At 37.7% G+C, this 15,039-nt stretch overlaps 1 protein-coding gene across 1 annotated transcript; it reads right to left on the reverse strand.

Moving 5' to 3' along the window:
- Nucleotides 1-572: 572 nt before the first annotated feature.
- Nucleotides 573-12,496, reverse strand: LOC132559078 (hexokinase-1-like). Its single transcript, XM_060223687.1, has 13 exons — nucleotides 12,411-12,496; nucleotides 11,840-11,974; nucleotides 9,231-9,399; nucleotides 8,976-9,115; nucleotides 8,494-8,572; nucleotides 8,156-8,295; nucleotides 6,764-6,869; nucleotides 5,656-5,735; nucleotides 5,352-5,464; nucleotides 3,339-3,494; nucleotides 2,569-2,705; nucleotides 1,860-1,993; nucleotides 573-1,733 (listed from the first exon to the last, which is right to left on the reverse strand). The coding sequence occupies exons 2-13, from the start codon at nucleotides 11,900-11,902 to the stop codon at nucleotides 1,659-1,661; spliced, it is 1,392 nt and encodes a 463-aa protein (XP_060079670.1). The 5' UTR covers nucleotides 11,903-11,974; nucleotides 12,411-12,496; the 3' UTR covers nucleotides 573-1,658.
- Nucleotides 12,497-15,039: the final 2,543 nt, after the last annotated feature.

Below are 15,039 nucleotides of genomic sequence, written 5' to 3' on the forward strand. Positions count from 1 at the left end.
TACCAATGGGGGATGATGGTATTGCATTGGCAGGTAGGTTGCTATGGTGTCATTTGGTACTGCTGATAGAGTAGTTCCAGGCAGACAGTCGATTTTTTCTGACAAAACAGAACACTACCGAGGTCACTACACACAGCTTAACGTGTATAAAAGAATAAAGGGCAAATGGCCTTGTTAAAATTGTAAAATCACAATGCAATTAAGGAAAAAGCTATTTCATGTAATGATTAAATCTTCAGAAACTTCAAGATTAAAATGCTAAAGTATCAAAGGCCAATAACTCCTTCAAAATATGTTGAATCTAACATCTGTGTAGGAAAACAGGGTTTCATATCATTACTATAAAACTCAAAAAAGGTTTGAAACAAAACACTAAAAACTGAGAAAGATCTGTGGACAAGAAACTCCCTGTGAAATCAAACTGATTTTCTTGTCATGATTATTAAGCCTACTTCTAAATTTGTAAGAAACTGGTTGAAAGCTGTGGGAAGAGATCTGTGGAAAAATAAAAGTTAAGTACGGACAGACAACGTCATACCATGATATGGGTGTATAAAAATAACAAAAAAAACTAAGTAGGTAATCTTTATTGTTATCACTAACACATTCAATATACATTTTGTGTTTGCATGAATTATGAAGAAAACCCCAGTATGTAGATCTAGGATAGTAGTTTCGTATATAATGTTACATGGGCACCCAATAGAAAAGCACTCTTTAAAACAGGCAACTATTTTAAAATCTACTTTTGCTGAAACAATAAAGTATAACATAAATTCATGGTTTGTTTGTATGGTGTACCTAATACTTTGTTAACCTCCTTTTAAAACTGGTTTAGGAGTTTTTCAAGAATAATGCAAGCAAACAGTATAAACAAAAAGCCTTTGTAACTTTGAACTTTCACCTACGACCTTAAAAATTAAGACTAACACAGGGTTGACTGAAAATCTATCTAAATCTGTTGAGTTGCCAAGCATGTTTTTTTTGCTGACAAGACTAAATTCTTCTTAATTTTCTGTGACCTTTGACCTTATTACTTAACTTTTTTTGTGAGGTCAGATTAAAATCAGTTAAGTAGTTTCCTACATTCTTGCAGACCAGACAATATTAGAGACATATAGGGCTGTGTGATCTTGACCTTTGATTTATGACCTTAATACTTATCTTCATCCTAAAACTTAACACATGAAACAATGGTGCAATATCTAAATGGGTTTAGCTATTTTTCCAGAATTTTGTAGACAAGGTGTGCGTGAATGGACCATATAACATATGGTATAGATTAAGGTCATGGCCTTGACCTTTGATCTTGATACCTACTTATGATCTGTAGTTTGGTGGCAGGAACAATTGTGTAAAGTTTCATCAAAATCACTTCAGTGTTTTTTCCAGACAAGATGTTCTTGAACAGACACACCACATAACACACCTGTATCAACATATGATAGCAGTACATTATACCTGGTTTTCTCCAGTATATATGATAGCAGTACATTATACCTGGTTTTCTCCAGGATTTATTCACGTGTTACATTAAGGGACCAGTTCTCTACATTTCTGTCCCTGCTGCTCCTGTTGCTGTATGTTATAATTCTCTGTATGTTACTTTCCTATCTTGTTCTTTTCTGTACAAACTACAAGCCATCATCATGATAGGGTCATGACCTTGACCCTACAGCAGCGACAAACGCTCCTCCTTGACCACTGCCATCTTTGACCAGAATGATTTTCACCTGAAACAGATAAATAAGATCATCAATCATGATCCTAAAGATTTATTCTACCATCATTGTTGATAGACACAGACTTTACTTAATCATCCATTTCTCACCTGAATCTAACTTTGTTTAAACGTTTACCTTTGTTTCTGGCACAACTTTTTCCAGTAGCTCCATCATGTAACCATGGAAACGAGGATGGTGTTCGTACACTGAGCCATCAATCCCTATGGTGACTTCAGGGAGATCAATATGGTTCAACAAAACAGCACATGCTGAAACAGGATGAAGGACAAATCAGGTAGGATTCATCTATATTGTGTAGTAAAGTTCACTATCCAAAGATCCTAACCATGTAACAGATGTTAGCATTGAACTAAATCTGTATGAGATTATTCTTCTATTCATGTATGTTCTTGTGATCTGTAGACAAAATGTATGCACCCTGAATACCTGTAGACACAATGTATGATCTCTGATTACCTGTAGATATAATGTATGATATCTGATTTACTGTAGAAACAATATATGCTTCCTGATTATCTGTAGACACAATGTATGCTCAGTGCTTATCTGTAGACACAATGTATGCTCCCTGAATATCTGTAGACACAATGTATGCTCCCTGAATACCTGTAGACACAATGTATGCTCCCTGATTACCTGTAGACACAATGTATGTTCCCTGCTTATCTGTAGAAATAATGTATGCTCCCTGATTATCTGTAGACACAATTCATGCTCCTTGATTATCTGTAGACACAATGCATGATCCCTGATCACTTGTAGATACAATATATGCTTTCTGATTACTTGAACTGCAAATGTATACTCCTCTAAATGTAATTACCTGCCGATACAATGTATGCTCCACGCTGAGACACAAGGCCACAGACCTCTTGGACCAATGCTATATCCTCTACATCTGCTGTCAGGTCCAGACTCTGTAGCACCCCAATGGTGTGGCTGGTCTCTTCTGGACCATCACTGTAAATTTAAGAAGGAAATGACCGTAAGAATGATTTCTTTATCATTTGTTTGTTATTAAAAATTAACAATGCAAGAATGATGACGTCAGACTTCTAAAATATATTTTTCTGTAACATGCACAATATCAAGAACATTTTCTTTCTTTTCTTTTTTTTTCAGTGATCGTTCAATAAAGAGTTAAGGACCTGGACTGTCATTTGAACAAGTTTTCACACACAAAATACCATTTTCATTAAAATAACTGACTAAACACTGACTATTAGTCAAAAGTTATACGTGCATTTTATTCTTTGATGCTAAGGGTTTTATTTCTTCATTAGTAGATAAAAAAATTATGATAATAGCCTTTTTTGTCCATTAGTCCACCTGTCTTACTTCTCATATCCCAAGTTCTACAGGACCAAAATCAACCACACCTTAGCCATTCCTTCTTCCCAGAAAATGTTTGTTGAGGATTAATTTTCATGTTGTGAGGTCAAAGGTTAAGGTCATTGTTAAACTACAAAAAAAATACGCTTTTGTATTTAACTCTGGATTTATCCATTGCTTTTTCAAATTAAGTTTTTATTGTCAGTATTACTGTTTATAGAAAAACACCCATCATTTACAGTTTCCTCCAACTTGTCATACCTCTCCACCTCTGTAACATAGGAGGTCGGCCAACTGCCTTTGTTCATTAGCTTGGTTGATCCTTCACCTTTAAACAGGAGGCCCTCATTGGTCAGTTTCACCAACACTAAACGGACAAGTTCTCCCAGGTAGAATCCTCCAAATAGTTTCTCAAATCTGTAAAGTTACATTTTTCTCTGAATTACTACAAAACTGACACTCTTTATCAATGTATAAAATCACACAGAGACAGAGTGAACCTGTGTAATGTATAAAATCACACAGAGACAGAGTGAACCTGTCTCATGTATAAAATCACACAGAGACAGAGTGAACCTGTCTCATGTATAAAATCACACAGAGACAGAGTGAACCTGTCTCATGTATAAAATCACACAGAGACAGAGTGAACCTGTCTGATGTATAAAATCACACAGAGACAGAGTGAACCTGTCTCATGTATAAAATCACACAGAGACAGAGTGAACCTGTATGATGTATAAAATCACAGAGACAGAGTGAACCTGTGTGATGTATAAAATCACACAGAGACAGCGTGAAACTGTCTCATATATAAAATCACACAGAGACAGAGTGAACCTGTCTCATGTATAAAATCACACAGAGACAGAGTGAACCTGTCTCATGTATAAAATCACACAGAGACAGAGTGAACCTGTCTCATGTATAAAATCACACAGAGACAGAGTGAACCTGTCTCATGTATAAAATCACACAGAGACAGAGTGAACCTGTGTAATGTATAAAATCACACAGAGACAGAGTGAATCTGTCTCATGTATAAAATCACACAGAGACAGAGTGAACCTGTCTCATGTATAAAATCACACAGAGACAGAGTGAACCTGTCTGATGTATAAAATCACACAGAGACAGAGTGAACCTGTCTCATGTATAAAATCACACAGAGACAGAGTGAACCTGTCTCATGTATAAAATCACACAGAGACAGAGTGAACCTGTCTCATGTATAAAATCACACAGAGACAGAGTGAACCTGTCTCATGTATAAAATCACACAGAGACAGAGTGAACCTGTCTCATGTATAAAATCACACAGAGACAGAGTGAACCTGTGTAATGTATAAAATCACACAGAGACAGAGTGAACCTGTCTCATGTATAAAATCACACAGAGACAGAGTGAACCTGTGTAATGTATAAAATCACACAGAGACAGAGTGAACCTGTCTGATGTATAAAATCACACAGAGACAGAGTGAACCTGTCTCATGTATAAAATCACACAGAGACAGAGTGAACCTGTGTAATGTATAAAATCACACAGAGACAGAGTGAACCTGTGTAATGTATAAAATCACACAGAGACAGAGTGAACCTGTCTCATGTATAAAATCACACAGAGACAGAGTGAACCTGTCTCATGTATAAAATCACACAGAGACAGAGTGAACCTGTCTCATGTATAAAATCACACAGAGACAGAGTGAACCTGTCTCATGTATAAAATCACACAGAGACAGAGTGAACCTATCTGATGTATAAAATCACACAGAGACAGAGTGAACCTGTGTTATATGTAAGGTTTTAGTATTTTTCCTTCAGTGTATAAAGTGAGAGGATGGCTTAGTGATGGTGGAGACTTGTTTTATCTAACATCCACTGGGACATTTTGGTAAGAACAGAAAGAATATCAGTGTATATTTATGATATATATCCTGTGATGTCGTTTCAAGTGGATCAAACCCTGAAGACTGGAGCATAACAAATAACAAGGAAAAAGATGTTTAACGGTAAATCATTCCATATTAATCTGCTCCATTCCACATGTTATTGTTACATGTATAAAGTACCTAAACTCTAATGAGTGTCACACCCTGGATGTTTAAGTGAAAAACCATAGGTGTTCTTTCCAGAATATAAAACTCAGTAATTTCCAGTTGCAGGGTATCGTTACATGACAAACGTCTGCGTTCTGGTGACGTATTCCAGATTAGCAAAGATTAAGGCTTATTTACCAGGTGAGACCTACAACCTCACTATTATACTAACGTGTAGGAGTTGACGTGGTTAGAGTTCTGGTCAAGTTCCTTGTCAAAGTCTGTCTTGAAGAAATCTAGGCAGCCATTATCACCAAAGGCTCCCCATTCACAATTCACCAGAATCTACGTAGAATTCAACAGTGTCAAAGAAAATAATAATTAAAAAATAAAAAATACAAAACATAAAAATTAACATAAAATATTTCTGTTTGATAAGCATAGGAAGATCTCACAAACAGATCTTAATACAAATTTTATTTGATTTCTGACACAGTGACAACATAAAATATCACTTCCCTAATTTCACTACAAACCTGATCTGATGTTTTCTCAGCAGCTTCCAGTTTGTTGAAGTTTTTGGCTTGTTCAACAAAACATGCATTGGATCCAGAGCCTTCGGAACAGGAAACCATTGTCAGAGGGAAAAAAAGTCACAAAGTATAAACAAAATGCAATTTTTAAACCAACACTGTTGAGATTAGGAGAGAAATAATACAGCCTTCACCACTGTGTAATAAAGTGTTACTGTCCTTTGTAAATGTGTGAGGTTTAATCAGAATCCTGTAAGGAATGAAGCTACTAGAGCCCTGACAATGATTTTCTAAAAATAGTAAGTGACCATGACCTTGACCCAACAACCCTGCAATGTTTTAAAAGTGTGTAAAATTGATGAAAATCGCTCAAGGAGTGAAGATGCTAGAGTACTGACAATGATATTCTAAAAAAAAGAGGATGACTTTGACCTTGACTTCACAATCCTCAACCTCAAACTTGGCAAGATATTAGGGTCGTTTTTAAGTGTGGTTTGATCAAAATTCACCAGAAATATAGTCACTTGATTACTGGAAAATATATTCTGAGAATAGTAAGGGTGACCTTGACCTCAACAATCCTAAAAATCACACATATACATTATAACTTGACACTTAATAAGTGTGTGAAATTTGATGAGAATCCATCAAGGAATGAAGCTGCCAGAGTCCTGATGATTTTCTAAAAATAGTATCAGTGACTTTGACCTTGACCCAACAAGCCTGAAACTAGTCCTAGATATTTTGATCTTTGATAAGTGTGTAAAGTTTGACAGGACTAATAAGGTGTTCCAGAAAGCTAAGCTTCTTCTGCTTCCTCATTAATGATCCTGGTTTAAGTAGCTAGTGGCCGAATAGTTAATGCTGTGTTCTAAATATCAGAACAAGAAAATCTCTCAGCACCTCAAGGCTAAGTGTAAGGTTTTAACACCTTCTGAAATCCAGCCACATATCATGACATCAGGAATGACAAACAGACAGATGACTGATGGTTCACTATTAGAAAGTTTCACTCTGTAGCCAAGTGAACTGGTAAGTAATACAACTCTGATTTACAGACAAACTAATGTTAAAGCTGCTCCAGCGTTGTAAAGGTATGTTATATAAATACCAATGATGAGGCCGATACGACAGCTCTTATCCAGATAGCTGCCAGCCATTAATGTTCCCGTTGTGTCACTGATCCTGGCCACAACATCAACAGGTACAGACAGGCCCTGTCAACAGTATACAGTGGAATATACAGGCCCTGTCAACAGTATATAATACAGTGGAATATACAGGTCCTGTCAACAGTATATAATACAGTGGAATATACAGGCCCTGTCAACAGTATAAAATACAGTGGAATATACAGGCCCTGTCAACAGTATATAAAACAGTGGAATATACAGGCCCTGTCAACAGTATTTAAAACAGTGGAATATACAGGCCCTGTCAACAGTATTTAAAACAGTGGAATATACAGGCCCTGTCAACAGTATATAATACAGTGGAATACACAGGCCCTGTCAACAGTATATAATACAGTGGAATATACAGGCCCTGTCAACAGTATATAATACAGTGGAATGTACAGGCCCTGTCAACAGTATATAATACAGTGGAATACACAGGCCCTGCCAACAGTAAATAATACAGTGGAATATACAGGCCCTGTCAACAGTATATAATACAGTGGAATATACAGGCCCTGTCAACAGTATATAAAACAGTGGAATATACAGGCCCTGTCAACAGTAAATAATACAGTGGAATATACAGGCCCTGTCAACAGTATATAAAACAGTGGAATATACAGGCTCTGTCAACAGTATATAATACAGTGGAATATACAAGCCCTGTCAACAGTATAAAATACAGTGGAATATACAGGCTCTGTCAACAGTATATAAAACAGTGGAATATACAGGCTCTGTCAACAGTATATAAAACAGTGGAATATACAGGCTCTGTCAACAGTATATAATACAGTGGAATATACAGGCCCTGTCAACAGTATTTAATACAGTGGAATACACAGGCCCTGTCAACAGTAAATAATACAGTGAAATATACAGGCCTTGCCAACAGTATATAATACAGTGGAATATACAGGCTCTGTCAACAGTATATAATACAGTGGAATACACAGGCCCTGTCAACAGTATATAATACAGTGATATGTACAGGCCCTGCCAACAGTATTTAATACAGTGGAATACACAGGCCCTGTCAACAGTATATAATACAGTGGAATACACAGGCTAAATATGCCATAAAATTATGATAGTACAGATAGGCTCTGTAATACACTTACCCCCTTTCTCTGTATAGCAGCCCCTAACATGCCTACAGGATCCTCCCCAAAGCCTGTGGTACACTTACCCCCTTTCTCTGTATGGCAGCCTCTAACATGCCTACAGGATCCTCCCCAGGGCCTGTGGTACACTAACCCCTCTCCTCTGTATGGCAGCCTCTAACATGCCTACAGGATCCTCCCCAGGGCCTGTGGTACACTTACCCCCCTCCTCTGTATGGCGGCCTCTAACATGCCTACAGGATCCTCCCCAGGGCCTGTGGTACACTTGAAACTCTTGGTCCATGTGATCAGGACACTATGTTTGAGACTCTTCTGTACAGATGGGAAGGAAAACGTGAAACCTACAATGAACAGATTACTGTCCATCAATTTTTGTTATTGACAATAATAAAATAACCAACAAAAGTGTTTTAAAAAACTGTAATTGCATGCTGAGCACAATTCCATTTTTTGTAATGCTCTTTATAAAGACATGAATCTTATATGATATATTTTCCTCCTCACAGATTCTTTTTGGTTTCCGTACTATAATGACTTACCCAAAGGAATGGCATTGTCTGAACACATTTTTTCTTCTTTGATAAATTTCTCAATACTATCAGCAATGTGGTCAAAAGCCTGAAATATTGGAGCATTTAAATATTCTAAGGACATCATCAAATAAAAATAGAAATGAAAATTGAAAACTATCAACTTTATGGAATAACATTATCACAATGTGGAAAAGTAAGGTACAGTAATTCTGTATGTATGAGAATTTATCAAGGGAGATAACCCACTGCAAGTTGGTCAAGTTGTGACAGATTTTGAAAGAGGTTCAAATGAAGGTCTGAGGATAAATCATCATGTGGGTCAATAACTGGAAAATTTATAATGGGGAGATAACTCACTCAGGTGTTATGGATACAAATTTGCTGTGGGAGTTTGAAATATATAGGCTGACAACATATATATTTAGGGATCTAAAAAGAAAAGCAATGGTTTTATTAAAGGGAGATAACTCATTCTGTTAGAAACTCACCCCATCAGCTGGTCCCACGAGGAGTTCCTTTGGTAAGTTGTAATACTTTGTAGTGGTTTTGGCCTCACCCTTTTCGAAAGTAACTCTCACCACACGGAAATTGGTACTACCTAGATCCAGTCCTAGATATTCACCTTCCTCTATAAGAAAATGTGTGCACTATGTATGTCTCTTTTTGGTCGGTAAATCAATTCCATGAGTTACTACTCCCAATTTCTGACATTTTACATACATGTATATAACATGCAGACTTACCATCTCCCTTGAGGAGCCCTTGGACATAGGTACACTCCCAGAAAAAATCAGATCGTTTCCTGTCCTCCTCTTGTTGACTGTTGGCAAAGTCTATCTGTTGTTCCATCACCTCCATGATCCTGTGGACATCGCCATCACTCAAAACTAGATTCTCCAACACAGCAATCACCTATGGTGGAAATATAGTCAGTATATTGATCATCCATTGCTGCTCCTAGAGTAGGGGACATCTAACCATACAATTCAAAATCTGAATCGGAGAGACATAAACTACCATGGGTAGGGGTCTTCAAACCATACATCTCAAATCTTAATCTGAGAGACAAACTGCCTAGGATAGGGGGTCTTCAAACCATACACCTCAGATCTTAATCTGAGAGACAAACTGCCTAGGATAGGGGTTCTTCAAACCATACACCTCAGATCTGAATCTGAGAGACACAAACTACCTAGGATAGGGGGTCTTCAAACCATACACCTCAGATCTGAATCTGAGAGACACAAACTACCTAGGATAAGGGGTCTTCAAACCATACACCTCAGATCTGAATCTGAGAGACACAAACTGCCTAGGATAGGGGGTCTTCAAACCATACACCTCAAATCTTAATATGAGAGACACAAACTGCCTAGGATAGGAGGTCTCCAAACCATACACCTCAGATCTGAATCTGAGAGACACAAACTGCCTAGGATAGGAGGTCTCCAAACCATACACCTCAGATCTGAATCTGAGAGACACAAACTGCCTAGGATAGGGGGTCTTCAAACCATACACCTCAGATCTGAATCTGAGAGACATAAACTGCCTAGAATAGGGGGTCTTCAAACCATACACCTCAAATCTGAATCTGAGAGACACAAACTGCCTAGGATAGGGGGTCTTCAAACCATACACCTCAGATCTGAATCTGAGAGACACAAACTGCCTAGGATAGGGGGTCTTCAAACCATACACCTCAAATCTTAATCTGAGAGACACAAACTGCCTAGGATAGGGGGTCTTCAAACCATACACCTCAGATCTGAATCTGAGAGACATAAACTACCTAGGATAGGAGGTCTTCAAACCATACACCTCAAATCTGAATCTGAGAGACACAAACTGCCTAGGATAGGGGGTCATCAAACCATACACCTCAGATCTGAATCTGAGAGACACAAACTGCCTAGGATAGGGGGTCATCAAACCATATACCTCAGATCTGAATCTGAGAGACACAAACTGCCTAGGATAGGGGGTCTTCAAACCATACACCTCAAATCTTAATCTGAGAGACACAAACTGCCTAGGATAGGGGGTCTTCAAACCATACACCTCAAATCTGAATCGGAGAGACACAAACTGCCATGGGTAGGGGTCATCAAACCATACACCTCAGATCTGAATCTGAGAGACACAAACTGCCTAGGATAGGGGGTCTTCAAACCATACACCTCAGATCTTAATCTGAGAGACATAAACTGCCTAGGATAGGGGGTCTTCAAACCATACACCTCAAATCTTAATCTGAGAGACACAAACTGCCTAGGATAGGGGGTCTTCAAACCATACACCTCAAATCTGAATCTGAGAGACACAAACTGCCTAGGATAGGGGGTCTTCAAACCATACACCTCAGATCTTAATCTGAGAGACACAAACTGCCTAGGATAGGGGGTCTTCAAACCATACACCTCAGATCTGAATCTGAGAGACATAAACTGCCTAGGATAGGAGGTCTTCAAACCATACACCTCAGATCTGAATCTGAGAGACACAAACTGCCTAGGATAGGGGGTCTTCAAACCATACATCTCAAATCTGAATCTGAGAGACACAAACTGCCTAGGATAGAGGGTCTTCAAACCATACACCTCAGATCTTAATCTGAGAGACACAAACTGCCTAGGATAGGGGGTCTTCAAACCATACACCTCAAATCTGAATCGGAGAGACACAAACTGCCATGGGTAGGGGTCTTCAAACCATACACCTCAAATCTTAATCTGAGAGACACAAACTGCCTAGGATAGGGGGTCTTCAAACCATACACCTCAAATCTGAATCTGAGAGACACAAACTGCCTAGGATAGGGGGTCTTCAAACCATACATCTCAAATCTTAATCTGAGAGACAAACTGCCTAGGATAGGGGGTCATCAAACCATACACCTCAGATCTGAATCTGTGAGACACAAACTGCCTAGGATAGGAGGTCTTCAAACCATACACCTCAAATCTGAATCTGAGAGACACAAACTGCCTAGGATAGGGGGTCTTCAAACCATACACCTCAAATCTGAATCTGAGAGACACAAACTGCCTAGGATAGGAGGTCTCCAAACCATACACCTCAGATCTGAATCTGAGAGACACAAACTACCTAGGGTAGGGGGTCTTCAAACCATACACCTCAGATCTGAATCTGAGAGACAAACTGTCTAGGATAGGGGTTCATTGAACCATACACTGGAAATCTCAATCAGAGCTTGCAAAGCCACATATATTCTATGAACTATGGTCTCATGGTTTGTTAGGGGAGATCTTTTGTCACAAATTATCATAAGTATATACATCATATAGCCACAGAGAGGTCCGATGTATCTTTTCTCTTCAGGGAAACTTACTTTTTTCCTCTTGTCATCCGATATTATTCTCTCTATCCTTGTCTTTTTTGACATAGGTTCCATGGTGTGGATCTTCTTGTTACTGTGTCACAGGGAACCTTAGAACTCCAGACAGACGTCTCTTTCTAGTTAACTCTGTTGAGAATCCACTACACATGTATTATGAAGTTGATATCATTTGCTTATATGTCTCCTACAGTATCATGCAGAAACAAAAATACCGTATTTATCCTGCAATAAGCCCAGGGGGATCCCACATATATGTGTCTACTAATATTTACAGTTGAGTTTAGGTAACAAAGAGTGATTATAACTGAAAATTTAGTTTATGTGAATTCATTTCATTTCAAAATACTTCACAGTTAATCATGTTACTAGTGATACTGCAGTTTTTACCTGGGGCAGAATATGTGTAAGGCTGCACTGGTCCTTCAATGTGTGGCTGATAACCCACAAATGTGATACATGTATGACACAGAGACTTGACATTCTCCAACTCCCTAATTATATACATGTATAAATAAAATTAAAACTTCATCCTTTGTAATTGATAATTATCAAAGATACTGACCTGTTTATCGTTCAGTACATAGGACGGCAGATCCTACAGACAAACTATCAGTCTCTTATCTACACATATTTCTCAAGCTAAGTCCCTGTCCACTTATCTTCTACTAGCTCTTTCAAGGAAAAAACCAGAGGTGTTCTCTTATAACTGCCTGTCCCTAGTTGTTTCAAGGAAAGCGTCAGAGGTGTACTGAGTGGATAATGTGTCTATACATTTATAGTGGAAAGTGAAAACAGTCATCCTACATTATGTACAATTTGCTCTAGTTATCAAGATTTTTGTAATGAGATGCCTAAAATGATTGAATATACAAGCAGCATATGTTTTGACTGTCCACCATTAAAATGATGATATACTGACAATAATAATCTCCATGATGAGGTGTACAACATTCTTCTATCACCTGTCATTTTACATCAGTGGGGGAAGCAGAGGATCCTATCAGACAGGCACACTGTCACATGGTCTTGCAGAAATGTTAAGACTACTCTGCAATGTGATACAGATAGAGCCATATGTGGTACTATACACACTATTCCTGGAAGTTGAACACCAGAATAAGAGAAAAGACTGCAGTTCAACCTGTCACAGTCAGTCATGGGTAAAATACTACAACAAAGACCCAGAGAATCCTTTCTTCTATCCTGTTGACTGATGAAGGTGAAGAAGCTACCCTGTCCTGGAGGTGATGCTTAGGCTGGGCCTGTTTATATAGTCTGTGCATCTCCAGAAAACTCATTCCAAGGGAGGAAGATTGTAAGGAATACCACTAGAAGACTTTTAAGTACTATAAGCTGATTACCAGGAGCAGGGAGTCTGGTTATTCCCAGTGGACGATAGCTGCAGAATGTTCCTTGCAATGTCATCATGGTTGAAATATAACAAGAGCTGTTTCAGAACAGCATAACTCACCTATTGATGTATATGAAAAACGATGATCATCTACAAACATATTTGTTTTTTTAAAACATATCAATTTGAATATTCTCAGCAGTTAATGAAGTCTACATCTCCAAATTATCCTTATACCAAATAAGTACACATCTATGTTAATTATGTTGTATTTAAGCTATCTCCCTACTTCAAACAACATGTCAAAATTCCACCTTCTTTGTTAAAATATTTCACCATTTCCATAATCAATGAATCACAGAGTCCAAAACTATCCTCAGACCAAATTCCATTTTCCTAGTACAAAAACTGAATGATATACTAGTATCTTTTCGAAACCTGCTGCAAAACTTTAACAAATAAAAAGTTTACATCCATAAATATGTCCAAATTCTACTTTTTGGAGAAAAATAATTCTACATGTCCTTATAAAATTAATCACACGACCTAGAATGACCCTCCTACAAAATCCTGGCTCCCTAGAGTATATAGTTCATGATATGCTAGAACAACTTTGAAGTCCTAGGACCAACACAAAAGATTCTGTCATCTCCAATAGATCCTGTGGCAAAATGCCACTTTTGTTAAGTCAATGTCTGGATCCATCATCATGTTTCTAAGTCAATAACCACGGGATCCATCATCATGTATCTAACTCAATAACGTCTGGATCCATCATCATGTTTCTAAGTCAATAACGACGGGATCCATTATCATGTATCTAACTCAATAACGACTGGATCCATCATCATGTATCTAACTCAATAACGACGGGATCCATCATCATGTATCTAACTCAATAACGACAGGATCCATCATCATGTATCTATCTCAATAACGACGGGATCCATCATCATGTTTCTAAGTCAATAACGACGGGATCCATCATCATGTTTCTAAGTCAATAATGACGGGATCCATCATCATGTATCTAACTCAATAATGACGAGATCCATCATCATGTATCTAACTCAATAACGACTTGTTCAATCATCATGTATCTATCTCAATAACCACGGGATCCATCATCATGTATCTAACTCAATAATGACGGGATCCATCATCATGTATCTATCTCAATAATGACGGGATCCATCATCATGTATCTAACTCAATAATGACGGGATCCATCATCATGTATCTAACTCAATAACAACTGGATCCATCATCAGGTATCTAACTCAATAATGACGGGATCCATCATCATGTATCTAACTCAATAACAACTGGATCCATCATCAGGTATCTAACTCAATAACGACTGGATCCATCATCATGTATTTTACTCAATAACGACTGGATCCATCATTGAATACCAACAGTAATTCCATCAGGATAGAATCGTGTGAAAGGTTTAAGGATGGCTGTTTATGGTACTAAAGATGGTTCTGGGTTACTGACTCAAAGAAGACAGGAAACTGAAGTATAAGTCTATAATTTTATTATGTAAAGAATATCAATAATGATCACAAGCATCCAGTTCACAAAGGAACAGCTACCTAAATACAACATATCATTTAATGTCTTATCTTGTATTCTTGAAGACTGAGAAATTCTGCCTCCATTAATCTCACTCAATTGAGGATAAAAATGAAAATAAAAATTGTTATGGCATATAATTTCCAAGACATGTATACCTGAATTCTATATATATATATAATTTCCAAGACATGTATACCTGAATTCTAGATATATCTATAAACAAGTAAGTAGATACTACATATTGCTCAATTCTTCCATC

The sequence above is a fragment of the Ylistrum balloti genome, unplaced genomic scaffold, assembly GCF_031769215.1.
Source record: "Ylistrum balloti isolate Yb309-2 unplaced genomic scaffold, AGI_CSIRO_Ybal_v1 Utg370852, whole genome shotgun sequence".
Lineage (NCBI taxonomy): Eukaryota > Metazoa > Mollusca > Bivalvia > Pectinida > Pectinidae > Ylistrum > Ylistrum balloti.

Bases quoted from the DNA above. Each gene is read 5' to 3' on its own strand.
- LOC132559078 (XM_060223687.1), bottom strand. From the start codon at position 11,902: ATGGAACCTATGTCAAAAAAGACAAGGATAGAGAGAATAATATCGGAT. The intron at 9,116-9,230 runs GTAAGTCTGCAT...ATTTTCTTATAG, and splicing joins AGGGCTCCTCAAGGGAGATG to AGGAAGGTGAATATCTAGGA. The intron at 5,736-6,763 runs GTATTTATATAA...CCTGTTCCGAAG, and splicing joins TCGTATCGGCCTCATCATTG to GCTCTGGATCCAATGCATGT.